Source organism: Tachyglossus aculeatus, chromosome 12 (genome assembly GCF_015852505.1).
Source record: "Tachyglossus aculeatus isolate mTacAcu1 chromosome 12, mTacAcu1.pri, whole genome shotgun sequence".
Taxonomy (NCBI): domain Eukaryota; kingdom Metazoa; phylum Chordata; class Mammalia; order Monotremata; family Tachyglossidae; genus Tachyglossus; species Tachyglossus aculeatus.
Window position 1 is genome coordinate 34,093,520 of NC_052077.1, and position 27,404 is coordinate 34,120,923.

Genomic DNA, 27,404 nt, shown 5'->3' on the forward strand with positions numbered 1-27,404 from the left:
TCTCTGTGCCTCAGTTCCCTCATCTGTAAAATGGGGATTGACTGTGAGCCCCCTGTGGGACAACCTGATCACCTTGTATCCCCCCAACACTTAGAATAGTGCTTTGCACATAGTAAGTGCTTAATAAATGCCATCATTATTATTATTATTATTATTATTATAATAAGAGAAGCAGCGTGGCTTAGTAGAACTAGCCCGGGCTTTGAAGTCAGAGGTCATGGGTTCAAATCCCAGCTCTGCCAATTTGGGCAAGTCACTTCACTTCTCTGTGCCTCAGTTACCTCATCTGGAAAATAAGGATGAAGACTGTGAGCCCACCGTGGGACAACCAGATCACCTTGTAACCTCCCCGGCGCTTAGAACAGTGCTTAACCAATACCAACATTATTATTATATCAACAAAAAGGTCAGGAAACCCAACTGCCATCACACCGACCACCAAACTGTGAGCCCACTATCGGGTAGGGACCGTCTCTATATGTTGCCAAATTGTACTTCCCAAGCGCTTAGTACAGTGCTCTGCACACAGTAAGCGCTCAATAAATGCGATTGATGATGATGATGATGATGGTTTTCCCCCCTCTGCCCTTTTAGTGAGCCAGCACCGCCAAGGCTAGCTCCTATAGGTGCGGTAGATTTGTTCACCTTTGGCAGTCTGGTACCGACCAGTAAAATAGCTTTGGCCCACCTCGTTTGCACTTCAAAATCAATCAATCAATCAATCGTATGTATTGAACGCTTACTGTGTGCAGAGCACTGTACTAAGCGCTTGGGAAGTACAAGTTGGCAACATATAGAGACGGTCCCTACCCAACAGCGGGCTCACAGTCTAGAAGGGGGAGACGGACAACAAAACAAAACATATTAACGAAATAAAATGAATAGATATGTAGAAGTAGAATAAATAGAGTAGTAAATACGAACAAACATATATACATCAGAATTGCCTAGTCTGGGTGGTCCCCAGCCCATTGTTCAGGTGGTTCCTGCTCCCTAGGAAGCCAGGGCCACCGCAGCCCGCGGAGAACACAAAACAGGGTCACAAATGGGAAGTAGGAACAAGAAAATTAAATGTGCCCGGATTTTAGAAAAAAGTTTTATTTACCCCCAATTTTTTTTTATTTTCACCTTTTTTTTTGAAAAAAAGTGACAGCTGTAGCAGCAATGCCAAAATAGACCACCACGGACTTGACTGACACCATTACAGGGTCACGAATGGGAAGTAGGAAAAAGAAAATATTAGATGTGCCTGGATTTTAAAAAAAAGTTTTATTTACCCCCCATTTTTTTTAATTTTCACCTTTTTTTAAAAAAAAAAAAAATGACAGCTGTAGCAGCAATGCCAAAATAGACCACCACGGACTTGACTGACACCATTACAGGGTCACAAATGGGAAGCAGGAAAAAGAAAATATTAGATGTGCCTGGATTTTAGAAAAAAGTTTTATTTACCCCCCATTTTTTTTTATTTTCACCTTTTTTTAAAAAAAAAAAAATGACAGCTGTAGCAGCAATGCCAAAATAGACCAGCACGGACTTGACTGACACCATTACCCTTGAAACAGAAGTACAGCCGTTCTCTTCCTCCAGTCACCCTGTGAGTTGGTCCACGTTTTCTCTATTCCTGTTGGCCAGGTGAGCTTCGATGATTTCTGCGAACAGATTCCTCTTTAGCAGATTGTAGGCAAGAGGTAGGAGCTGCCCGACGACCTTGTGGAAATACTGAAAGTCGGGAGAAAAATGACATGAGCAGGCGGTGACCGCCGGCAGCCCACCCCGGCCCCGACTCAATCAATCAATCAATCAATCAATCGTATTTATTGAGCGCTTACTATGTGCAGAGCACTGTACTAAGCGCTTGGGAAGTACAAACTGGCATCTCATAGAGACAGTCCCTACCCAACAGTGGGCTCACAGTCTAAAAGGGGGAGACAGAGAACAGAACCAAACATACCAACAAAATAAAATAAGTAGGATAGAAATGTACAAGTAAAATAAATAAATAAATAAATAAACAGAGTAATAAATAACGTGGCGGCCCAAACGGCCGCGGTCCGTCCGACGAAACTCCGGACCGGGCAGAGGGGCGAGATTAACCGTCAAGGGCCCGAAGATATTTCTCCGTTGAGGGGAAGGAAGTTCGGTTTCAACGCCTCAGCAGTGGCTTTCCTTGAAAGGTCCAAACAACGGCTCTGTCTCCCACTCCTCCTCAACCCAGTGAGGAATTCTGGCCGAGAGATAAAGCCAGAGAAACTCTGGCCCCGTGAGAAAAGCTCATGCTGACAGACAAGCGTAGTCAATCAATCAATCAATCGTATTTATTGAGCGCTTACTGTGTGCAGAGCATTGTACTAAGCGCTTGGGAAGTACAAATTGGCAACACATAGAGACAGTCCCTACCGAACAGTAGTCGTCATTCATTCATTTAATTGTATTTATTGAGCGCTTACTGTGTGCAGAGCACTGTCCTGAGCGCTTGGGATGTACAAGTTGGCAACAGAGAGAGACGGTCCCTACCCAACAGCGGGCTCACAGGCTAGAAGGGGGAGACAGGGAACAAGACAAAACACATTAACAAACTAAAATAAATAGAATAAACATGTACAAGGAAAATAAATAGAGTAATAAATCCGTACAAACATATATACAGGTGCTGCGGGGAGGGGAAGGAGGTAAGGCGGGGGGGGGAGAGGAAGGAGGGGGCTCAGTCTGGGAAGGCCTCCTGGAGCAGGTGAGCTCTCAGTAGGGCTTTGAATAATAATAATTATTATTATTACTGTGTGCACAACCGTGCACTAAGCGCTCATGAATGAATGACTTCATTCATTCGTCCTCGTCCCCCTCTCCATCCCCCCCATCTTCCCTTCCCCACATACCTGTATATATGTTTGTACATATTTGTTACTCTATTTTACTTGTACATATCTATTCTATTTATTTTATTTTGTTAGTATGTTTGGTTTTGTTCTCTGTCTCTCCCCTTTTAGACTGTAAGCCCACCGTTGGGACCGTCTCTCTATGTTGCCGACTTGTACTTCCCAAGCGCTTAGTCCAGTGCTCTGCACACAGTAAGCACTCAATAAATACGATTGATGATGACAATGATGAATGACTTCATTCATTCTTCTAGACTGTGAGCCCGCTGTTGGGCAGGGACCGCCTCCACACGGTGCCAACCTGCACTTCCCAAGTGCTTGGCACAGTGCTCTGCACACAGCAAGCGCTCAACAAATACGACAATGAATGAATGAAGGCTGGCCTAAGCGCTTGGGAAGTCCAAGTTGGCAACATCTAGAGACGGTCCCTACCCAACAGCGGGCTCATGGTCTAGAAGGGGGAGATGGAAAACAAAACAAAACTCATTAACAAAATAAAATGAACAGAATAACCATGTACAAGTAAAATAAATAGAGTAATAAATCCGTACAAACATTTGTACGCCGTGCCAGCTCGGGCCCTGGACCCCCGGAGGAGGGACCCGGGCCCCCAATCAATCAATCGTATTTATTGAGCGCTTACTGTGTGCAGAGCACTGCACTAAGCGCTTGGGAAGTACAAGTTGGCAACATATAGAGACGGTCCCTACCCAACGGTGGGCTCACAGTCTAGAAGGGGGAGACGGAGAACAAAACCAAACATACTAACAAAATAAAATAAATAGAATAGATAGGTACAAGTAAAATAAACAGAGTAACAAATATGTACAAACATATATACAGGTGCTGTGGGGAAGGGAAGGAGGTAAGATGGGGGGATGGAGAGGGGGACGAGGACGAATGAATGAAGTCATTCATTCATGAGCGCTTAGTGCTCACGCGGAGGGAGGAGGAGGGGCCCCCCCCAATGCCGGCCCGGTGCAGGAATGGGGGGTTCGGGTGAACCAGGGGTGTTGGAACATTCAACCTCATCATCATCATCATCAATCGTATTTATTGAGCGCTTACTATGTGCAGAGCACTGGACTAAGCGCTTGGGAAGTACAAATTGGCAACATAAATTGGCCAATTGGCAACCTCAGACACACAAACCCCCAAACCCCAGTCGGGAAATCCTGAGCGCTCACAACGGGAGACCAGGACGTCCCCCACGGACGGTCCGCGCGGCCCGAGTGGAGCTGCTGCCCGCCTCCCGTTCCATATGCCGCCGGCGAGACCAGAGCCGTGACGGTCAGTGGCCCGGAGGGGACGAGGCCTTGGTCGCGCACGGGCTGAAACGGCCCGGCCCGGCCCCAGGAGCTCAATGTCGGATTCATTCAATCCTATTTACGGAGCGCTTACTGTGTGCGGAGCACCGTACCGAGCGCTTGGGAAGCACAAGTTGGCAACGTATCTGGATGTCAGATCAGCACAGGCTACAGGGGAAGCAGCCTGGCTCAGGGGGAAAGAGCACGGGCTCTGGAGTCAAAGGTCATGGGTTCAAATCCCAGCTCCGCCAATTCTAAGCTGTGTGACTTTGGGCAAGTCACGTCTCTTCTCTGGGCCTCAGTTCCCTCATCCGTAAAATGAGGATGAAGACTGTGAGCCCCCCGTGGGGCAACCTGATCGCCTTGTAACCTCCCCAGCGCTTAGAACGGTGCTTTGCACATAGTAAGTGCTTAATAAATGCCATTATTATTATTATGGTTATTATCATTATTATTATTATTATTACCCAAGGGGCTCCTCCCCACGCACGCTTCGTCCGAGGACCGCGGCGCGCGGCTCCGGTGCCTTTCCCAAGAGCCAAACTCTTAAAGCGGGGGGGAGCTTCCTGATCGGCCAGTTTCCCCATGGCGGATTCCAGACCGTGCTCCAGGGATTTTTAAGCCTCCTACGGCCTAAATTCGGCCGACGGAAAACGGCGAAAACCGCTATGCCAGTTACAGAAAGGGAAGTTCTTTCGGGGTATCTGGATGCCTCTCATCAGCACTACTGTATAATATTTAAGGGACCGTGTCCAACCAGATTTGCTTGTATCTTCCCAGTGCTTAGCACAGTGCCTGGAACTTAGTAGGGGTTAGGAAGAGGAGACTGGAGTCGAGCAGTGTTACCAAAATTCATTGAGAGCCTATTAATAATAATAATAATAATAGTAATAATAATATGTGCTGAGCGCTTACTTGATGTGGACACTAAGTGCTGTGTGGACTAATTTCCCCTGTATAATAGACCACCCCCGGGAAACAGACCCTTCCTGTAATTTATGTACATATCTGTAATTTATTTACATTTATTTATACATTTATGTAAAAATATTTATATGTAAATATAAATTATATTTATATTTAATTTATATTATAAATATAAATTTATATTATAAATTAAATATATCATACATTATAAATTATATATTTATTATATAAATTATTATAATTATATATCATAAATAAATATAAATTTATATAAGTATATTTATATTATAAATTAATATTTATATAAATTTATTTATATTTATATAGATTTATTTATTTATATTTATATTTATTTATAAGTGTCTGTCTTCCCCTTTAGACTGTAGGCTCCTTTTGGGCAAAGAATGTGTCTGTTTATTGTTCTATGATGACTGTGAGCCCCACGCGGGACAACCTGATCACCTTGTATCCCCCCCCCACCCCAGCGCTTAGAACAGTGCCTTGCACATAGTAAGCGCTTAACAAATGCCATCATCATCATCATCATCAACTATATATCATAGCCAAAACAGTTAGTGGCTTAAAAGTGATAAGGGAGGTTGATCTGTGAGGAAAACAGAAACTAAATATGTAGTTTCCAAAGTTACCCCTGCTATCCATCCTAGACTGTAAGCTCAGAGAACGTGTCTGCCAATTTTGTTATGTGGTAATAATAATAATTATGGTATTTGTTAAGTGCTTACTGTGTGCCAGGCACTGTACCCAGCGCTTAGAACAGTGCTCTGCACATAGTAAGCGCTTAATAAATGTCATTATTATTATTATTATTATTACTAAACGCTGTGGTGGATACAAGCAAATGGGGTTGGACACGTTCCCTGTCCCACGTGGGGCTCACAGTCTCGATCCCCATTTTGCAGGTGAGGTAACTGAGGCACAGAGAAGCAAAGCGAGTTGCCCAAGGTCACAAAGCAGACAGACGGCGGAACCGGGATTAGACACCCATGACAGTACAGTGCTCCTCACACAGTAAGTGCTCGATAAATACCATCGATGAGGAGGAGGATGATCCACTCGGATTTTCCAAGTGCCTTGGAAAAAAAAAAAGGTATTTGTTAAACGCTCACTCTGTGCCGGGCACTATGCTATGAAGCAGTGTGGCTCAGTGGAAAGGGCACGGGCTTTGGAGTCAGAGGTCACGGGTTCGAATCCCTGCTCCACCACATGTCTGCTGTGTGACCTTGGGCAAGTCACTTAATCAATCAATCGTATTTATTGAGCGCTTACTGTGTGCAGAGCACTGTACTAAGCGCTTGGGAAGTGCAAGTTGGCAACATATAGAGACAGTCCCTACCCAACAGTGGGCTCACAGTCTAGAAGGGGCAGACGGAGAACAAAACCAAACATACTAACAAAATAAAATAAATAGAATAGATATGTACAAGTAAAATAGAGTAATAAATATGTACAAACATATATACAGGTGCTGTGGGGTAGGGAAGGAGGTAAGATGGGGGGGATGGAGAGGGGGACGAGGGGGAACTTCTCTGAGCCTCAGTTACCTCATCTGTAAAATGGGGATTAAGACTGTGAGCTCCACGTGGGGCGACTTGATCACCTTGTATCCCCCCCAGCGCTTAGAACAGTGCTTGGCACATAGTAAGCGCTTAACAAATGCCATCATCGTTACTATTATGCTAAGCGCTGGGAAAGATAAAAGCTAATCATGTTGGATGCGGTCCTCGTCCCACACGGGGCTCAGAGTCTTGATTCCCCACTTGACAAATGAGGGAATTCAGGCCCTGGAAAGTGAAGGTACTCGCCCAAGGTCTCACAGCAGAGGCATGGTGGAGCCGGGGTTGGAACCCAGGTCCTCCCGACTCCCGCGCCTGTACACGATCAAGTGCTTAGTACAGTGCTCTGCACACAGTAAACGCTCAATAAATACGATTGCCTCTCCCTTCCTTCCTCTCCCCCTCGTCCCCCTCTCCATCCCCCCATCTTACCTCCTTCCCTTCCCCACAGCACCTGTATATATGTATATATGTTTTATACATATTTATTACTCTATTTATTTTACTTGTACATATGTATTCTATTTATTTTATTTTGTTAGTACGTTTGGTATTGTTCTCCGTCTGCCCCTTTTAGACTGTGAGCCCACTGCTGGGTAGGGACCGTCTCTACATGTTGCCAACTTGTACTTCCCAAGCGCTTAGTCCAGTGCTCTGCACACAGTAAGCGCTCAATAAATACGATTGATGATGATGATGATTGATATACGATCCACTAGGCCACACTGCTCCTCCAGTGCTCTGCATTACTATGATCACAAGCTGAGCGGAGACTCTTTGGGGCGCACCCCGTCCACACAGCGTCTCTGGTTCAACCCATCGCCGACTGTCCCACATTCGCCAGCAATTGGGGCTGCTTTCGTACAACCGACCTGGTCCTGCTCTTGGGGTATTATTTGTCGAAGGAGAGTTCGAACCGGTCCCCTTCTGGAGTGCCAGCTGAGATGGGCCCCGTCCCTCCCGCACACTCACGTGGGAGCCGTAGCAGAAGAGGTCCATCCCCAGCTCGTGTCCCATCCCGTAGTCGCACTCGTCGTTAGCAAACTGAACGAACGTCATCATTTCCTGAAGAGGGGCGAAAGCTTTCATTCGCTGGTCGTCGCTTGGGGCCTCCACGATCGTCTTGCAAATTCTCTTGAGGTTAGCTACGGCAAGAGCAATCAATCAATCAATCGTATTTATGGAGCGCTTACTGTGTGCAGAGCGCTGTACTAAGCGCTTGGGAAGTACGAATTGGCAACATATAGAGACGGTCCCTACCCAACATTGGGCTCACAGTCGAAAAGGGGGAGACAGAGAACAAAACCAAACATACTAACAAAATAAAATAAAATAGAATAGATATATACAAGTAAAATAGAGTGATAAATATGTACAAACATATATCCAGGTGCTGTGGGGAAGGGAAGGAGGTAAGATGGGGGGATGGAGAGGGGGAGAGGAAGGAAGGAGCTCAGTCTGGGAAGGCCTCCTGGGCCTTCCCATATATATTCATATAGAATGAATATATGTTAGAATGAAATGGCCAATGGTTATTTGTTGATATTGTAGACACCGTCCGAGTCCTTTTCGGCAAAGCTCCCCAAAGGGAACACAACTGCCATTTAAGGCTCGGGGTTAGGGCCTTGTTTTCAGGCTGTGATTTATTTAGCGGTCCGCAAGCGGTCCCCGAGCTGCCAGGGGGCCTTCACAGAGTCTGCTCCCAAATGCCAATTTTGCTCTCTCTCTGAGCAAAAGCACAAATAATTCAGGGCCTTAACTCTCTGCTTCAACATCCGTTCAAAAGGGGTGTGATACCAAGCCCGTGAGCCAGAGATCACCTTCCTCAATGGAAGACAAATCATCATCATCATCATCAATCGTATTTATAGAGCGCTTACTGTGTGCAGAGCACTGTACTAAGCGCTTGGGAAGTACAAATTGGCAACATACAGAGACAGTCCCTACCCAACAGTGGGCTCACAGTCTAAAAGGGGGAGACGGAGAACAAAACCAAACATACTAACAAAGTAAAATAAATAGAACAGATATGTACAAATAAAATAGAGGAATAGAGTAATAAATAAATAAATAGAGTAATAAATAAATAGAGTAATAAATAAATAAATAGAGTAATAATAAATAAATAGAGTAATAGATCCATATGGGAGGTCTGTATGAGACTGGGGAGGTGAGAAATTGTGTCACATCGATCCAACTTGCCAGTGAGAAGCCACCCACAGGTGCTAGGGGCAGCTAGCTTTGAGTCCGGGCGCTGCGAACAGTTCCAACCCATAGGGAATTGCCTTGGAGGAGAATTGGGCGCCGAGACCCAAGCCAAACACAGCCATTTCCAAAGCCGAGTTTTCAATCAACAGTATTAAAATGAGCCCCCAGTGTTCAAAGATCACTGTACTAAGTGTTTTGGAGAGTACAACAGGTGGAAAAGACACGATCTCTCTACTTAAAGAGTTTTACATTTTGACAGGGAAAACTAACAATTAGCTTTTCATAGGTATGGAATTACTTTTTGAGTATGTTATCATGAAATAAAAAATTAAGAAATCAGCAGAGCCCGGGCCAGACTTCCAGGCCAACTGCTGAAGTTTCCAGGTCGACGAGGGCAAACCCCCCACCCCGCAAAAAAACCAAACAAAAAAACCCCCAAACAAACCCTGGACCTATAAGGGTGCCTAATAAATGGATTGATTCATTACTAAATGAGTGGTCTATGATGCCATAGAGGGAGCAGGAAAAAACAAACGATATTTTGAGAATGAAGGTTAGTATCTTGGATTGCTAAAGGAAGACCAGAGCCATCAAGCATTTGCCTACAAATCTACCCCCTCATAACAAACAAAAACCTCAACTACCACTTTCGAGAAGTAGCTTACCATCGGTTTCAGGGAGCTCTCTGTAGCCGACATCATTTTTATCGATGGGGACAACGAGGCCTGCTCCATGGAAGGTCTTGGTCACCACCTAAATCCCAGGAAAAAGTCACCAAGGGAGTTTAAAAAAAATTAAAGAAGAAAAGCAGAACTGTCACAGTAAATAGACCTAGAGACGTAAAAGAGCAGACGACACAACGTCTCCCTCCTCCCACCCTCCTTTCACATCCTAAAACGGGCAATTCCTAGCATTTTGCCTTGGGGAATTCAAGGCGAATTGATAAAGTTGTGATTTCATGTCCTTCAAAATCCAGAGCAACAAGAAATTTTTTTAGTGGTATTTGTCAATAATGATAATAATAATAATAATGGCATTTATTAAGCGCTTACTATGTGCAAAGCACTGTTCTAAGCGCAGGCACTGTACTAAGTGATGGGATAGGTAAAAGCTAATCAGGTTGGACTCGGTCCGTGCCCCACATGGGGCTCTGTCAATCTCCATTTTACAGATGAGGTAACTGAAGCACAGAGAAGTGTGCCCAACTGCCCAATGTCACACAGCAGACAAGTGGCGGGGGCTGGATTAGAACCCGGGTCTTTCTAACTCCCAGGCTCGTGTTCTATCCACTAGGCCATGCTGCTTCTCTATGAAGTGGAAAGGAAAAGGAAAAAAAAAATCACACTTTATATGTTATCAGCTCGGGAGGTTTTAAACCATACTTTTTTCTCTCTCTGTTTCATCTTCACGGTCCTCTGTTCCAGGGAATAACCTAAGTCTTTGGCTGCTTCTGTTAGTTTTTCATCTATGTTTCTCAAAAGACAGCTCTTCTTCTTATCTGTTACGTCCTTCAGCTTTTTCGATAAAAACAATCTGAAACAGAAGGGAATGTTCTCATTACACCGCTGATCATCTCATTTGTATGTATTTATTACTCTATTTACTTTACTTGCACATATTTATTCTATTTATTTTATTTTGTTAATATGTTTTGTTCTCTGTCTCCCCCTTTTAGACTGTGAGCCCACTGTTGGGTAGAGACTGTCTCTATATGTTGCCAATTTGTACTTCCCAAGCGCTTAGTACAGTGCTCTGCACATAGTAAGCGCTCAATAAATACGATTGATGATGATGATTTGATCATTAGAAAACTCAGAGCTCTAAAAGAATGCGCCCGGTTATTAACTCATTACATTCTGCACTCCTGGTTGTCTCAACTCTTCCACTACGACCCAGGCTAAGGCCCTGAGTAGAGATCTTCTAGAAGAGAGGATGCGGATTAAAAAAAACAACAACCAAAACATCGGGACTCAACTCGTGGAAGAAAACTGCTTTAAAGCAGAAATTATTCATTCATTCAGTTGTATTTCCTGCGTGCTTACCATGGGCAGAGCACTGTACTAAGTGGTTGGGAGAATACCACGATCAAAAGATACATTCCCAGCCCACGAGCTTTGTCTGGCCCAAGTGGTTCCAAATCCCACAAAACCTTCCTTCAAAGAAACTGCAGAACTACTTTACCCATTAGACACGGACTTTTTTGAACAAAACCAAGAAAGGGTTATTTTAAAAGAATGTGTATTTTGCTCCTGGAACTATTTCAACTGGTCCGGAATGGTTAAAACAGGAGGGCCAAACTCTGAGGAGCTGGGGAGTGTTAAAGGCCAGCACATAGCTGAGGTATCTACTTAACGAAATGTATAAATTTCACTTTCATTACTGGCAAGCCTAAAAAGAAAACTACAGGCTCCTAGATAGATGGATCACGTGTCTGCTGTGTGACCCTGGGCAAGTCGCTTCACTTCTCTGTGCCTCCGGTACCTCATCTGTAAAATGGCGATTGAGATCATGAGCCCCACGTGAGACAGGGACTGCCTCCAACCCCGATTTGCTTGTAATCAATCAATCGTACTTATTGAGCACTTACTGTGTGCACAGCACTGTACTAAGCACTTGGGAAGTACAAAGTACAGTGCCTGGCACATAGTAAGCGCTTAAGAAATACTATTAGTATTAATATTGCCATTCAGAACCATGTTTTCCCAAGGCTGGTGAAGTTTTTATTCTTTTTATTCAATCGTACTTATTGATTCTGAGGTAACCGGGTTAACCACGCGGGTAAGGTCTCATCAACACTTTTGTTCACCCTATAAAATAAAATGGATAAGATGTTTTGATTTGGGCCCTAATGCTGCCAACATGAAAAACAAATCTTTCCAAACCATCTCAGAACACCTGCAGAGCTCAAGAGGCCTGAAGACTTCCTGCAGAGACGGGGGCAATGAGCTATGAACCAGTACCTATTTGTGGCTTGGGAAGAAGGTCTGATAGGTGCTTCCTGGAACTTATTTTCTGCTCAATTTGGTACCTAGGCATGTAATCATAGGGAAATGGCATTCGCCAACCAAGCCCCGTTCAGAAAAGTGCCGGAGGAGCACGGAACAAACTAATTCACGGGCCCTGGAGTGCTGGAGTTCGGCTTTGCCTTAAGGGAAAGGGGAATCCATGCGGAGAAAAGCTTCCAATCAATCAATCGTATTTATTGAGCGCTTACTGTGTGCAGAGCACTGTACTAAGCGCTTGTAAAGTCACCCTAGTGGGATACGGTCTAAATGAACACCCAAAAAGTTCATCAGGTGAGACCGGAGGCTCTTTTCTGAAGAAACAAAGCAATAACAGACTGAGCCCGCTCCTTCCTCTCCCCCTCCTCCCCCTCTCCATCCCCCCAGCCTTACCTCCTTCCCCTCCCCACAGCACCTGTATATATGTATACATGTTTGTACGGATTTATTACTCTATTTTATTTGTACATTTTATTCTATTGATTTTATTTTGTTAATATGTTTTGTTTTGTTCTCTGTCTCCCCCTTCTAGACAGTGAGCCCACTGTTGGGTAGGGACCGTCTCTAGATGTTGCCAACTTGGACTTCCCAAGCGCTTAGTACAGTGCTCTGCACACAGTAAGCGCTCAATAAATATGATTGAATGAATAAAAAGAAATCCCACAAGAGAATGAGCAGAATGAGGAGGACGGAAGGCAGAGACTGGGAAGGCTACCCTGACACCGAAACCATCCTCTCTCCCTAAGGTCACGCCTTCTCCACAACTGAGGAGAAGAGAAAAGGGCGGCTTCTGTTGGGTTCCCAGTTCCTGAGCTGGGGGTCCCGGCCCTGGGCATCCTGGATGCCACAGCCCCTCTCCTTCTTCTTCTTTATGGTATTTGTTAAGTGCTTACTAAAATAATAATACTAATAATAATAATGGTATTTGTTAAGCGCTTACTATGTGCCAAGCACTGTTCTAAGTGCTGGGGGGATACAAGGTGATCAGGTTGTCCCACATGGGGCTCACAGTCTTAATCCCCATTTTACAGATGAGGGTACTGAAGCACAGAGAAGTTAAGTGACTTGCCCAAAGTCACACAGCTGACAATTGGCGGCGTCAGGATCTGAACCCATGATCTCTGACTCCAAAGCCCGTGCTCTTTCCACTGAGCCACGCTGCCAGGCACTGTTCTAAGCACTGGGAGAGATACCAGCTAACCAGGTTGGACACAATCCCTGTTTCCCATGAGGCTGACGGTCTTCATCCCTATTTTAGAGAGGAGGTAACTGAGAAGCTAAGTGACTTGCCCAAGGTCACACAGCAGACAAGTGGCAGAGCCAGGACTAGAACCCAGATCCTTCTGGCTCCCAGGCACGTGTTCAATCCATTAGGCCGTGCTGCTTCTCTTCTACTGCCCCAGGGGAATCTCCAGGTTTGCCCCACCGCAGCAGTAGCCACGGCCCAGGGACCTGAAACAGGGTTAAGAGGCCATCTCTCAGTCGATCCATCCTTATTTATTGAGCTCTTACTGAGTGCAGAGCCCTGTACTAAACGATTATGAGACAGCAATATAATGGAGTTGGTAGACATTTTCCCTGCCCTCCCATCTCTGTGGCAGCCCCAAGGCGGGAGAGCGTGAGAATGGGGAGGTCATAACGCAGCCACCCGAGGGCAGGGAGGGACAGATCTGCGGTTCTGACCTCATCGCACCAATCAATCAATCAATCGTATTTATTGAGCGCTTACTGTGTGCAGAGCCCTGTACTAAGCGATTAGGAGAGTGCAATATAACGGAGTTGGTAGACATTTTCCCTGCCCTCCATCTCTGTGGCAGCCCCAAGGTGGGAGAGCGTGAGAATGGGGAGGTCATAACGCAGCCACTCGAGGGCAGGGAGGGACGGATCTGCGGTTCTGACCTTTTCGCACCCATCAATCAATCAATCAATCGTATTTATTGAGCGCTAACTGTGTGCAGAGCACTGTACTAAGCGCTTGGGAAGTGCAAGTTGGCAACACATAGAGACCCAACAGTGGGCTCACAGTCTAGAAGGGGGAGACAGGGAACAAAACCAAACATATTGACAAAATAAAATAAATAGAATAGATATGTACAAGTAAAATAAATAGAGTAATCATCATCATCATCATCATCAATCGTATTTATTGAGCACTTACTATGTGCAGAGCACCATACTAAGCGCTTGGGAAGTACAAATTGGCAACATATAGAGACAGTCCCTACCCAACAGTGGGCTCACAGTCTAAAAGGGGGAGACAGAGAACAAAACCAAACATACTAACAAAATAAAATAATATGTACAAATAAATAATAAGTAAGTAATAAATATGTACAAACATATATACATATATACAGCCTCAGAGTGGCCAGGTGCGGAGCAAGGAGAAGGGTTAGAGGCTGGCAAAACCAGGGTCCGGCTCCAGGAGCTCAAGTCCCCTGCCTTGCCGCAGAAGGAATGAATTCAGTTTGTTTTGAGGGGGAGACTAGGAGGAAGAGCTATGACTCACTTGACTGCAGCAAACACATTTTCTCCAAGTTGAGCGATCGTACAGCTTTTCTTGGCCTCATTTGCAGCTACGCACACTGGAAAGTCCTCTGGTGTGTCTCTGGAAAGCGACAGAGAAACAATCAGACACCCATTTCTGTGGAACAGATCGCATTTACCGTTTGCATGTCACGAGAGCTGTGACACGGCTTTTCCACAAAGCCCACGGACAGAATAAGGTGCATTATTCCTAGCAGCAGTGGGAATCTTCCGTGAACAAGAATCGTTTATCTTTCTATTTGGCTCTGCATTCCTTGCCACATTCTCACCTCTGCTAGCCCAGTGTCCTCTCCTCCTCCCCATCCCCCGCCTTACCTTCTTCCCCTCCCCACAGCACTTGTATATATCTGTACAGATCTATTACTCTATTTATTTTACTTGTACATATTTACTATTCTATTTATTTTGTTAATGATGTGCATTATAGCTATAATTCTATTTGTTCTGACGATTTTGACACCTGTCCACGTTTTGTATTGTCGTCTGTCTCCCCCTTCTAGACTGTGAGCCCATTGTTGGGTAGGGACCGTCTCTATACGTTGCCGACTTGGACTTCCCAAGCGCTTAGTCCAGTGTTCTGCACACAGTAAGCGCTCAATAAATACGGCTGAATGAATGAATGAATCTCAGGAAGCACCCGGGGACAATAAGCTCCCTCTTGCCATTTTCCTTCCTAGTTATTGAGAAGGGGTAAGGTGTCTTTAGCTTAGCCACGAAACCTCATTTCAAGGTCACCTGGGCAGGCCACATCCTAGGAGGAAGGACACAGGAGAGCAGCCCTTTCACCTCAACAGGCATCCAGAGCACAGGCCTGGGGAGTCGGAAGGATCTGAGTTCTAATCCTGGCTCCGCCACAAGGCTGCCGTGTGACCTCGTCACTTCTCTGTGCCTCAGTTCCCTCATCTGCAAAACGGGGATTAAGAGTGTGAGCCCCACGTGGACAAGGGCTGTGCCCGACCTGATGAACTTGCATCTACCCTGGTGCTTAGAACAGTGCTTGGCACATATTAAGCCTTGCTCTGCAGACTATTATTAGTAGTAGTAATAGTAATAATAATAATAGCCTGCAGAGCAAGAAGGACAAGCCATGGGGGAGCCCCTCATCGTGCCCTTCCAGCATCTGCCAGATTTGGGAAGACCCCACATCACAGACACACCCGCCCCAACCCAGTCCAGGAACTGGGAAGCCGCTACTGAAGCTACTGGGAGCACAAAGGCATTCCGGGCACCGTCCGGAAGACAAGCCTTTCTGTTTCCAGATGGGAACGGGAGCTCTCCTGCCCCGGGGACCAGGATGCACGGTTGCCAGGCGAGCGCTACGTGGACGGAGGAGAGCGCGCTGGCCGGCCACGAGATCGGACAAAGCCCGGACCCATACGTTCCCGAGACATCAGCAGTCGCCACCACGGTTCCGGGCCCAGACGCCGCACCATCCCTCCCCAGGGACCATCTGGCAAAGGGGCTGGCTACCAGGAGTCAAGAGAGAACAAGAGCTCTTTACTGGGGACAGAGGGAACACAGCACTGAGCAGTCCTAACCTGAAGTAGCCCATGTGATACTGAGATTTGGTGTCTCCGACAATAACGGTCTGGAACTCTGGGGGATCGTAGAAAAACCTCCAGTGAAGGTTAAAGTTCAGGTCTGTTGATTTCTTCAGCATTTTGTGTTTCCCAGCGAGGATATCATAAGGCCCAACTAGCTGAAGTCCCAGGCTTATTGACAATGCATCTGCAAATAAAATTAAGTTCATGTAAAGGGCAACATTTATGGAAGTCAGCGGTCCTATTCCCAAGCAGTGAGTTCATAAAGAAGCCAGGGTAGCGCCTGATGCGAAATAAGTCCGGAATATGATATTTGAAAGGAATTTTTTAAAAGCTTCAGAAACCCTCAAAGTTAACCAGGTAATTCAAATTTTGCAATAGTAAAAAGAACCCGATTTTAAGAATGACTACACTTTCGCGAAACAGAAACATTGTCAAACAAAATACAACAAAATAATAATAATGGCATTTATTAAGCGCTTACTATGTGCAAAGCACTGTTCTAAGCGCTGGGGAGGTTACAAGGTGATCAGGTTGTCCCACGGGGGGCTCACAGTCTTCATCCCCATTTTACAGATGAGGGAACTAAGGCCCAGTGAAGTGACTTGCCCAAAGTCACACAGCTGACAATTGGCGGAGCCGGGATTTGAACCCACGACCTCAGACTCCAAAGCCCGGGCTCTTTCCACTGACCCACGCTGCTTCCCCTACTGTGAAAATAGCTACTTTCGCAGTAAAAAAAGATTGTTTATCCTTTTAAAATACACAGAAGCTGGAAGTGCCTACTTCTAAAGTGTGTTGGATATTTTCTATGAATATTAACCATCACAAAACATCACCAGAGGTTCTGTGAGACTTTAGAGTCCCCGAATGACATTTAATTGTTTAGATTTATTAAGAGACTTACATCCCATATTTACGTCTCCGGGAATCTGCTCCTATTTAAACAAAACCACCACCACCAAAGGCTAGTTGAAGCACAAGCTCAGTCTTAACAGTTTTCTGGCCTTCTTCTAAGAAGTAGGCTGATAATACTGCCCTGCTGAAAGGCTGGGTCAATTTCAAGCTTCGTTAGGGGAAAAAAAAGGCTATTTCCAAGAGTGGAAAAATACTTAGGAGGCAAACTGCATTCAAGTTTCCAGGAGGACATTTAATATCAGAAGGTTGAAGGAAAAAAAAGTTTTGTACAATAATTTAGAGCCAAGGAACGGTGGTTGCTATTTATGTTGACTTTAATTAATCAATGGCATTTACTGAGTGCTTATTATGTGCAGGGCACTGGGGAGAGTACAATCCAATAGAAGTAGCAGACACATTAGTGAGAGCCCAAGTCTGATACGTCAATAAACGGGAAAGATAGAGTCAAAACCGAGGGGATGGTGTCCACGGAGCAGTTCCGCCCCAACCAGAAAAGCTTGGGAAGTCCTACGAGGGTTGGTGGTGTGAACAGGTTAGAAAGTTGTTTTCTGCTACACGACAGGACAGGATGGACCCAGAGGGCCTTTGGCAACCGTCATCGGAGGTCGGCCCGGGATTTCGGAATTGCGTGCCGGGTTGGTGGATGAGAAAGCCGGGATATCTGCCTATTGGAAGACAGATTTAAATTTCAAAATGATAGTGAGCTTGGGGGATCCTGATGCCTCAGGCCCTCACCCGCTGGGGGACTGGAATGGCTTTCAAGGCAAGCAGGGACGTGAACTTACCTCCTTGCCGTGAGTCGAGGGACCGTAGGCAAGTGTGGGGTCAGAATGGGAAGCCAGGGCCGGGTCTGTTCGATCAATCAACCGTATTTATTGAGCGCTTACTGTGTGCAGAGCACTGTACTAAGATGTACTGTACTGTTAGACGTAGGATCGGAGGGGCAGGGGGGAGTCTAACAAGGCAAAGTTTAAGAAGGACATGTGCAGGACAAAAAAACAATCCGCTCCGCTCATCTCCAGAGAGGCCGCCTTTACCAGATCACAGGCCATTTTCCCTGACGGTCCAATTTCTTTGGTAGATTCCGAAACCGACCGACCGGGACCTAGAGCCGGTCGGGTAACTGGTGAGTTTGATTTTCCTTTCCGAAGACGGAATCACATTTAAAAACAAGATGAGTGATTTTAAATGCCCTTCCTTTCTTCTTGCCCTGTCATACGCCGTCGAGTCGTTTCCGACCCACAGCGACTCCGTGGACGCATCTCTCCCAGAACGCCCCACCTCCACCTGCAATCGTTCTAGGAGTGTATCCACTTCTTGGTAAAAATAGGGAAGTGGTTTCCATTGCCTTCTTCTGCTTCTTTTTTTTTACATTAAAAAAGTTTCTTTTCCTCCACGCACTCTACTTGCTATAATATGGCCTGATCTTTCAAGTGGTCTTCAACTCCCGGCATCGCCTGACACCATTTTAGAAGACGAACGTGAACCCGATGAGCTAGTTAGATGACAGTTTCACCTCTGCTCCGTTCGGCCTTAAAATTGGCCATCGATGGCATCTATTAAAGGGCTTACTGTGAACGAACACTAGCGCCTGACCGGCTGGGGAGTTCCAGAGGGGAAAATAAAGAGGGCAGGAAGGAGAGCACCAGAGGTGGCCACTCACCGGCTGGTCTGTCAGGATTCAGTTCTTCACAGAACTTCCAGAAATGGTAGAAATCCTCAGGCATTGGGAGTCTGTAGCGATTTTCCACTTCCTGGCGCAGCTCGTCAGAAACACTTGCCCGATTGGCTCGTCTCCTCTTCACCTCTTTAGTTTTTTCGCTCTGCAATTTGCCAACATAACCGCGTCATTTCTCCACTTACGTTTTTTTTTTTTCTTTCCCCTTGTGGTAACGCTGCAGCGCTCTGGAGCCGACATAACTGAGAAGCAGTGGGGTTTAGGGGAAAGAACCCGGGCCCAAGAGTCGGAGGACCTGGGTTCTAATCCTGGCTCCGCCGCCTGTCTTGTGTGATTAAGAGAAGCAGCGCGGCTCAGTGGAAAGAGCGCGGGCTTTGGAGTCAGAGGTCATGGGTTCAAATCCCGGCTCTGCCAACTGTCCGCTGTGTGACCTTGGGCAAGTCACTTAACTTCTCTGTGCCTCAGTTACCTCATCTGCAAAATGGGGATTAAAACTGTGAGCCCCCCGTGGGACAACCTGATCACCTTGCAACCTCCCCAGTGCTTAGAATCAATCAATCAATCAATCAATTGTATTTATTGAGCGCTTACTGTGTGCAGAGCACTGTACTAAGCGCTTGGGAAGTACAAGTTGGCAACATATAGAGACGGTCCCTACCCAACAGTGGGTTCACAGTCTAGAAGGGGGAGACAGAGAACAAAACCAAACATACTAACAAAATAAAATAAATAGAATAGATAGGTACAAGTAAAATAGAGTAATAGAACAGTGCTTTGCACATAGTAAGCGCTTAATAAATGCCAATATTGTTATTATTTTGGGCAAGTCACTGAACTTTTCTGTGCCTCATCATCAATCGTATTTATTGAGCGCTTACTATGTGCAGAGCACTGTACTAAGCGCTTGAGCGCTTGTACTAAGTGCCTCAGTAACTCATCTGCAAAATGGGGATTAATACTGTGAGTCCCAAGTCGAACGTGGACTGTGTTCAACCTGACTGGCTTATATAATAATAATAATGGTGGCATTTATTAAGCCCTTACTATGTGCAAAGCACCGTTCTAAGCGCTGGGGAGGTTACAAGGTGATCAGGTTGTTCCACGGAGGGCTCACAGTCTTCATCCCCATTTTACAGAGGAGATAACTGAGGCCCAGAGAAGTGACTTGCCCCAAGTCACACAGCTGATAATTGGTGGAGCTGGGATTTGAACCCATGACCTCTGACTCCAAAGCCCGCGCTCTTTCCACGGAGCCATCTACCCCGGCACTTAGTACAGTGCCTGGCACATAGTTAAGGGCTTAACGAGGTACCATTAAAAAAAAATTCAACTCTGACTCTACCCAAACACTCTTACCAACCGCTCGGTGTTCATACCTTCTCCATCTTTTAGCTACCCATGGACAGCTACTAGCTTCCTATATTACTTAGCACAGTGCTTTGCACATAGTAAGCGCTTAATAAATGCCATCGTATATTACTTTCAACTTTCTTTGCCTTCTAGGTACTTTTTCCCCTCACGTGCTTAACTCTCTTTGCCTTCTAGGTATTTTTCCCCCTCCCGTGCTTAACTCCAGATTTGGATATAACATCCTTAACAACATGTATGTACATACTTGGGGGGGTATACTATCGCTGTGGTGAGCTCGTTGTGGCCGGGAACGTGCCCACCAATTCTGTCATATTGTACTCTCCCAAACGTTTCGTACAGTGCTCTGCAAAGAGCAAGCACTCAATAAATACTACTGAGAAGCAACGGGGCTTAGCGGAAAGAGTTGGGAGTCGGAGGTCGTGGGTTCTAATCCCGACTCCAAAGCTTGCCAGCTCGGTGACTCTGGGCAAGTCACTTCTCTTTGCCTCAGTTCCCTCATCTGTAAAACGGGGATGAAGACTGTGAGCCCCACGGGGGACAACCTGATCCCCTTCTATCTACCCCAGTGCTGGGAACAGTGCTCAGCACATAGCAAGCACTTAAAAAATACCACTGATTGGCAGCAGCAGCGGGCAGAGCAGAAGATTAACCTGCTCTGTGAGCCCACTGCTGGGTAGGGACTGTCTCTGTATGTTGCCAACTTATACTTCCCAAGCGCTTAGTACCGTGCTCTGCACACAGTACGCGCTCAATAAATACGATTGATTGATTGATTGCTCAGCAGGCTTCCAGTAGGAAGCACCCTCTTTGGACTGTGAGCCCACTGTTGGGTAGGGACCGTCTCTATATGTTGCCAATTTGAACTTCCCAAGCGCTCAGTACAGTGCTCTGCACATAGTAAGCGCTCAATAAATACGATTGATGATGATGATGATGATGACAGGAAAAGCAGCACACTTCCAGAACCTGTTTCCTTACAGGTCCTGCCCATCCTATCCTGTGCATAATCTGGGATGAAACACCCGCTGGGCGAAGAACTTTTGACCCTCAGATGCTTCAAAACAAAAATGTTAGAGCTGCAGAAACAAAAGCAATGGCTAAGCTCGAGGAAAAGCAAAATTTCTTCATTCCATCTGGCTCTTACTGAAGAGCTCTCCCACGATGAATTTCTAGAATGTATTAAGAGTGCTTCCCTCTATCCATAGCCACTGGCTTGGGCTCAGGGCTGTTTCTTCATGGTTATATTACTGAATTCACATCAGTACAGTAAAAGAGCTGAAGGTAGGGGAAGACAAAATCCAGTTAAATGCAGGTTCTTTTCGTTCCCTGCCAGGAAGCTTAGGTCAACCATATCAATCAATCAATCAATCGTATTTATTGAGCGCTTATTATGTGCAGAGCACTGTACTAAGCGCTTGGGAAGTACAAATTGGCAACACATAGAGACAGTCCCTACCCAACAGTGGGCTCACAGTCTAAAAGGGGGAGACAGAGAACAGAACCAAACGTACCAGCAAAATAAAATAAATAGGATAGAAATGTACAAGTTAAATAAATAAATAAATAGAGTAATAAATATGTACAACCATGTATACATATATACAGGTGCTGTGGGGAAGGGTAGGAGGTAAGGTGGGGGGATGGAGAGGGGGACGAGGGGGAGAGGAACCATACATTTGGGGCTCACATTTCAGGGAGCCAACCCCCTTCTCCAACTTCAGATGCCTCGGGGTGAGAATCAATTAGGAAATTCAGGCATATCAGAAACACCTATCCCTGCCTCAGTGCAAATTTTAACTCCACTCCCCTGTCACTGGTTGCCAATCCCACATTCTCAGTGGACCAGTCTTTAGATGGGGCTGGACCTTGGGGTGGCACGTTTTGAACTGTTAGTGGCTCAGAAAAGCTGGATCTGGACCCTTTCCTCCAGTTTGGAAGCTCTCCAACTTTTAGCTCAGACCTTTCATTCATTCAATCGTATTTATTGAGCGCTTACTGTGTGCGGAGCACTGGACTGGGCACTTGGGAAGTCCAAGTTGGCAACATCTAGAGACGGTCCCTACCCAACAGCGGGCTCACAGTCTAGAAGGGGGAGACAGACGACAAAACAAAAGATATTAACAAAATAAAATAAATAGAATATGTACCAATAAAATAAATAAATAGAGTAATAAATCCGTACAAACATATATACAGGTGCTGTGGGGAGGGGAAGGAGGTAGGACGGGGGGGGGGGGGATGGGGAGGAGGGACAGAGGAAGGAGGGGGCTCAGTCTGGGAAGGGAAGGAAAGGGAAGCACTCAATAAATACGAATGAATGAATGAATGCAGGCAGGCAGAAAAGGATGAATGAATGCGGGATGAGAAGCAGCGTGGCTCAGTGGAAAGAGCCCGTGGCTTTGAAGGCAGAGGTCATGGGTTCAAATCCCAGCTCTGCCAATTGTTGCTGTGTGACTTTGGGCAAATCACTCCACTTCTCTGGGCCTCAGTTCCCTCAAGGCGGCTTCCCGGCCGCGATGGGATTAGGAAGGCTAGGATTCAATCAATCAATCAATCAATCAATCCCTCTAGACTGTAAACTTTTCAGGCAGGGAATGTGTCTGATATATTGTACTCTCCCAAATGCTTAATACAGCGCTCTGCACACAGTAAGCGCCCAATATGACTGTATAATAATAATAATGACGATGGTATTTGTTAAGCGCTATGTGTCGAGCACTGTTCTAAGCACTGGGGTACATACAAGGTCATCGGGTTGTCCCACGTGGGGCTCACAGTCTTCATCCCCATTTTACGGAGGAGGTAACCGAGGCACAGAGAAGTCAAGTGACTTGCCGAAAGTCACACAGCTGATCAGTGGCAGAGCTGGGATTAGAACCCACGACCTCCGACTTTTATGCCCGTGCCCTTTCCACTAAGCCACGCTGCTTCACATGAGTCAATCGCATCCAACTTGTACTTCCCAAGCGCTTAGTCCAGTGCTCTGCACACAGTAAGTGCTCAATAAATACGACTGAATGAATGAATGAATGAGTGCATACTGTGTGCAGAGCACCGGGCCAAGAGCTGGATTCCAGTTTAAGAGGCTGTGAGGGAAACAGAAGCTCCCAGAGCTGAAACCCCGTGGAATAAACGGAGTTTACGGAATCGAGCGGATAAAGTGCAGGACTGGGAATCTGGTTCTCTCTTCCGTGTCATCTAGACACTTGAACCCGTACCTTTTGGGCATGTCGTAGTTGCCCCACATCACGTATCTATAACCTGAATTATTTATTTATTTTAGGAGAAGCAGCGTGGCTCAGTGGAAAGAGCCCGGGCTCTGGAGTCAGAGGTCGTGGGTTCAAATCCTGGCTCCGCCAACTGTCAGCTGTGTGACTTTGGGCACATCACTTCACTGTGCCTCAGTTACCTCATCTGTAAAATGGGGATTAAAATTGTGAGCCCCACGTGGGACAACCTGATAACCTCGTAACCTCCCCAGTGCTTAGAACGGTGCTTTGCACATAGTAAGCGCTTAACAAATACCATTATCATCATCATCAAGACTGGACGTTCTGGAGAAAGTATATCCATGGAGTCGCTACGAATCGGAAGCAACTCGACGGCCCTTAATAATAACAATAATATATCTATGGATCTATTTTCTCCGGAATGTATATATGTTTGCGCGTATTTATTACTCTATTTATTTTACTTGTACATATTTATTCTATTTATTTTACTTTGTTAATATGCTTTGTTTTGTCATCTGTCTCCCCCTTCTAGACTGTGAGCCCGCTGTTGGGTAGGGACCGTCTCTCTATGTACTTCCCAAGCGCTTAGTACAGTGCTCTGCACACAGCAAGCGCTCAATAAATACGATTGAATGAATGAATGAATATCTGCCTATACTGTAATTGCTCTATTGATTTAATGTCGGTCTCTCCGTCAGACTGAGAGCTTGTTCGTTCATTCAATTGTTATTTATTGAGCGCTTACTGTGTGCAGAGCACTATACAAAGCGCTTGGGAAGTACAAGTCGTTGTGGGCAGGGAATGTGTCTGATGCTACACTGTCCTCTCCCAAGCGCCTAGAACAGTGCTTTGCACGGAGTAAGCGTTCAATAAATACGATTACTATTGATAATAATAAAAATGATCCCCCGATAATAATCAATCAGCATCAGTCCCACCCCCGGTCCCCGGTGACTGCCGGCGCTGAGGAGGTCCGTGGCCGCCCCGAGATATTGACTGTTCGAGTGGACTTTCCAAGCGCTTAAGCACTCAATAATTATGATTATCACTGATAATAATATTAATAGTAACAATAACGGCTCAGTGGAAAGAGCCCGGGCTTTGGAGTCAGGGGTCATGGGTTCAAATCCCAGCTCCGCCACTTGTCAGCTGTGTGACTTTGGGCAAGTCACTTCACTTCTCTGGGCCTCAGTTCCCTGATCTGTAAAATGGGGATGAAGACTGTGAGCCCCCTGTGGGGCAACCTGATCACCCTGTAACCTCCCCAACGCTTAAAATAGTGCTTTGAACATAGTAAGCGCTTAACAAATGCCACCATTATTATTATTATTATTATTATTATAAAGATCCCGGGCTTGGGAGTCAGAGGTCATGGGTTCAAATCCCAGCTCCACCACTTGTCAGCTGTGTGACTTTGGGCAAATCAATTCACTTCTCTGTGCCTCAGTTACCTCATCTGTAAAATGGGGATGAAGGCTGTGAGCCCCCCCATGGGACAACCTGATCACCTTGTAACCTCCCTAGCGCTTAGAACAGTGCTTTGCACATAGTAAGCGCTTAACAAATGCCACCATTATTATTATTATAAAGAGCCCGGGCTTGGTAGTCAGAGGTCATGGGTTCAAATCCCAGCTTTGCCACTTGTCAGCTGTGTGACTTTGGGCAAGTCACTTCACTTCTCTGGGCCTTAGTTCCCTCATCTGTAAAATGGGGATGAAGGCTGTGAGCCCCCCGTGGGACAACCTGATCACCTTGTAACCTCCCCAGTGCCTAGAACAGTGCTTTGCACACAGTAAGCGCTTAATGAATGCCACCATTATTATTATTATTACTATAAAGAGCCCGGGCTTGGGGGTCAGAGGTCATGAGTTCACATCCCAGCTCCGCCACTTGTCAGCTGTGTGACTTTGGGCAAATCAATTCACTTCTCTGTGCCTCGGTTACCTCATCTGTAAAATGGGGATGAAGACGGTGAGCCTGACGTGGGACAACCTGATCACCTGGTAACCTCCCCCAGCGCTTAGAACAGCGCTTTGTACAGAGTAAGCGCTTAATAAATGCCACTATTATTATTATTATTATTATTAGAAAGATCCCGGGCTTTGGAGTCAGAGGTCCTGGGTCCAAATCCCAGCTCTGCCAATTGTCAGCTGTGTGACTTTGGGCAAGTCACGTGACTTCTCTGGGCCTCAGTTCCCTCATCTGTAAAACGGGGATGAATCAATCAATCAATCGTATTTATTGAGCGCTTACTGTGTGCAGAGCACTGGACTAAGCGCTTGGGAAGGACGAGTTGAAGACTGTGAGCCCCCCGTGGGACGACGTGATCACCCTGTAACCTCCCCAGCGCTTAGAACAGTGCTTTGCACAGAGTAAGCGCTCACTAAATGGCATTATTATTATCATGACAAGAAATACGCCCCTTCCTTCCTCTCCCCCTCGTCCCCCTCTCCATCGCCCCCATCTTACCTCCTTCCCTTCCCCACAGCACCTGTAGATATGGATATATGTTTGTACAGATTTATTACTCTATCTATTTTACCTATACCTATCTATTCTATTTATTTTATTTTGTGAGTATGTTTGGTTTTGTTCTCCGTCTCCCCCTTTTAGACCGTGAGCCCACTGTTGGGTAGGGACCGCCTCTGTGTGTTGCCAACTTGGACTTCCCAAGCGCTTAGTCCAGTGCTCTGCACACAGTAAGCGTTCAATAAATACGATTGATTGATTGATTGATGGAATGAACGAACGCCATGATGGTCAGTACCTGGTCGGCCGGCGCCGGCCGCGTCCTGCGCTTCCCGCCGCCTGTCATCCTCCTCCTCCTCCTCCTCCTCCCCCTCAGGCCTCCTCCTCCTCCTCCCCCCTCAGCCGGCCGCCATGGCGGCGGGAGCGACTTCCGGCCGCGGCCGGAAACTCCTTCCGGTGGCGCGAGCTCTCCCCGCCCACCAATCGGAAGGCGCAGCCGCCCGCCGGGACGGGGAGGCCCCGCCCCCCGGACGGCGCCAGCCAATCTCCCTCCCCCTCCCCTCAGCACGCCTAGAAGAATAGTGACGATGACTGACATTCATTCATTCATCCATCCGTCCATCCATCCACCCATCCATTCTTCGTTCATTCACTCACTCACTCACTCATTCATTCATCATTCTTCGTTCATTCATTCACTCACTCATTCATTCATTCTTCATTCATTCTTCATTCACTCACCCACTCACTCATTCATTCACTCATTCATTCATTCATTCTTCGTTCATTCATTCACTCATTCATTCATCATTCATTCACTCATTCATTCATTCATTCTTCGTTCACTCACCCACTCACTCACTCATTCATTCATCATTCATTCACTCACTCATTCATCATTCATTCGCTCACTCATTCATTCATTCATTCTTCGTTCACTCACCCACTCACTCACTCATTCATTCACTCACTCATTCATTTACTCATTCACTCATTCATTCATTCATTCCTGGTTCACTCACCCACCCTCACTCATTCATTCATTCATTCACTCACTCATTCATTCACTCCTTCATTCATTCACCCATCCATACATCCATTCATTCGTTCATCCATCCATCCATCCATTCAATCATTCATCCAATCATATTTATTGAGCACTTACTGTGTGCAGAGCCTGTACTAGGCACTTGGGAAATACAAGTTGGCGACATATAGAGACAGTTCCTACCCAACAGTGGGCCCACATCCATTCATTCATTCATCCATCCACCCATTCATTCATTCATCCATCCACCCATCCATTCATTCATCCATCCACCCATCCATTCATTAATTCATCCATCCATCCATCCACCCATCCATTCATTCATTCATTCATTCATTCATCCATCCATTCATTCAATCCTTCATTCATCCATTCATGATGATGATGATGATGGCATTTGTTAAGCACTTACTATGTGCAAAGCACTGTTCTAGGTGCTGGGGAGGTTACAAGGTGATCAGGTTGTCCCATGGGGGGGCTCATAGTCTCCATCCCCATTTTACAGATGAGGTGACTGAGGCCCAGAGAAGTGAAGTGACTTGCCCAAAGTCACACAGCTGACAAGCTGCGGAGTTGGGATTTGAACCCATGACCTCTGACTCCAAAGCCCAGGCTCTTTCCACCGAGCCACGCTGCTTCTCCTATATGATTCATTCATTAATTCATTCAATCCTATTTATTGAGCGCTTACTGTGTGCAGGGCAC

At 46.1% G+C, this 27,404-nt stretch overlaps 1 protein-coding gene across 1 annotated transcript; it reads right to left on the bottom strand.

Moving 5' to 3' along the window:
• Positions 1–1,427: 1,427 nt before the first annotated feature.
• LOC119935586 (histone PARylation factor 1) lies at positions 1,428–26,017 on the bottom strand. Its single transcript, XM_038754975.1, has 8 exons — positions 25,950–26,017; positions 18,564–18,723; positions 15,980–16,169; positions 14,404–14,502; positions 10,275–10,425; positions 9,558–9,645; positions 7,657–7,829; positions 1,428–1,722 (listed from the first exon to the last, which is right to left on the bottom strand). The coding sequence occupies exons 1-8, from the start codon at positions 25,995–25,997 to the stop codon at positions 1,591–1,593; spliced, it is 1,041 nt and encodes a 346-aa protein (XP_038610903.1). The 5' UTR covers positions 25,998–26,017; the 3' UTR covers positions 1,428–1,590.
• Between the last annotated feature and the right edge of the window lie 1,387 nt (positions 26,018–27,404).

Excerpts from the sequence above, each read along its gene's own strand:
- LOC119935586 (XM_038754975.1), bottom strand. The coding sequence starts at position 25,997 with ATGACAGGCGGCGGGAAGCGCAGGACGCGGCCGGCGCCGGCCGACCAG. Across the intron at positions 16,170-18,563 it reads GAATCCTGACAGACCAGCCG|ATGCATTGTCAATAAGCCTG; the intron begins GTGAGTGGCCAC and ends TTTTATTTGCAG. Across the intron at positions 7,830-9,557 it reads AGAGCTCCCTGAAACCGATG|CTAACCTCAAGAGAATTTGC; the intron begins GTAAGCTACTTC and ends CTCTTGCCGTAG.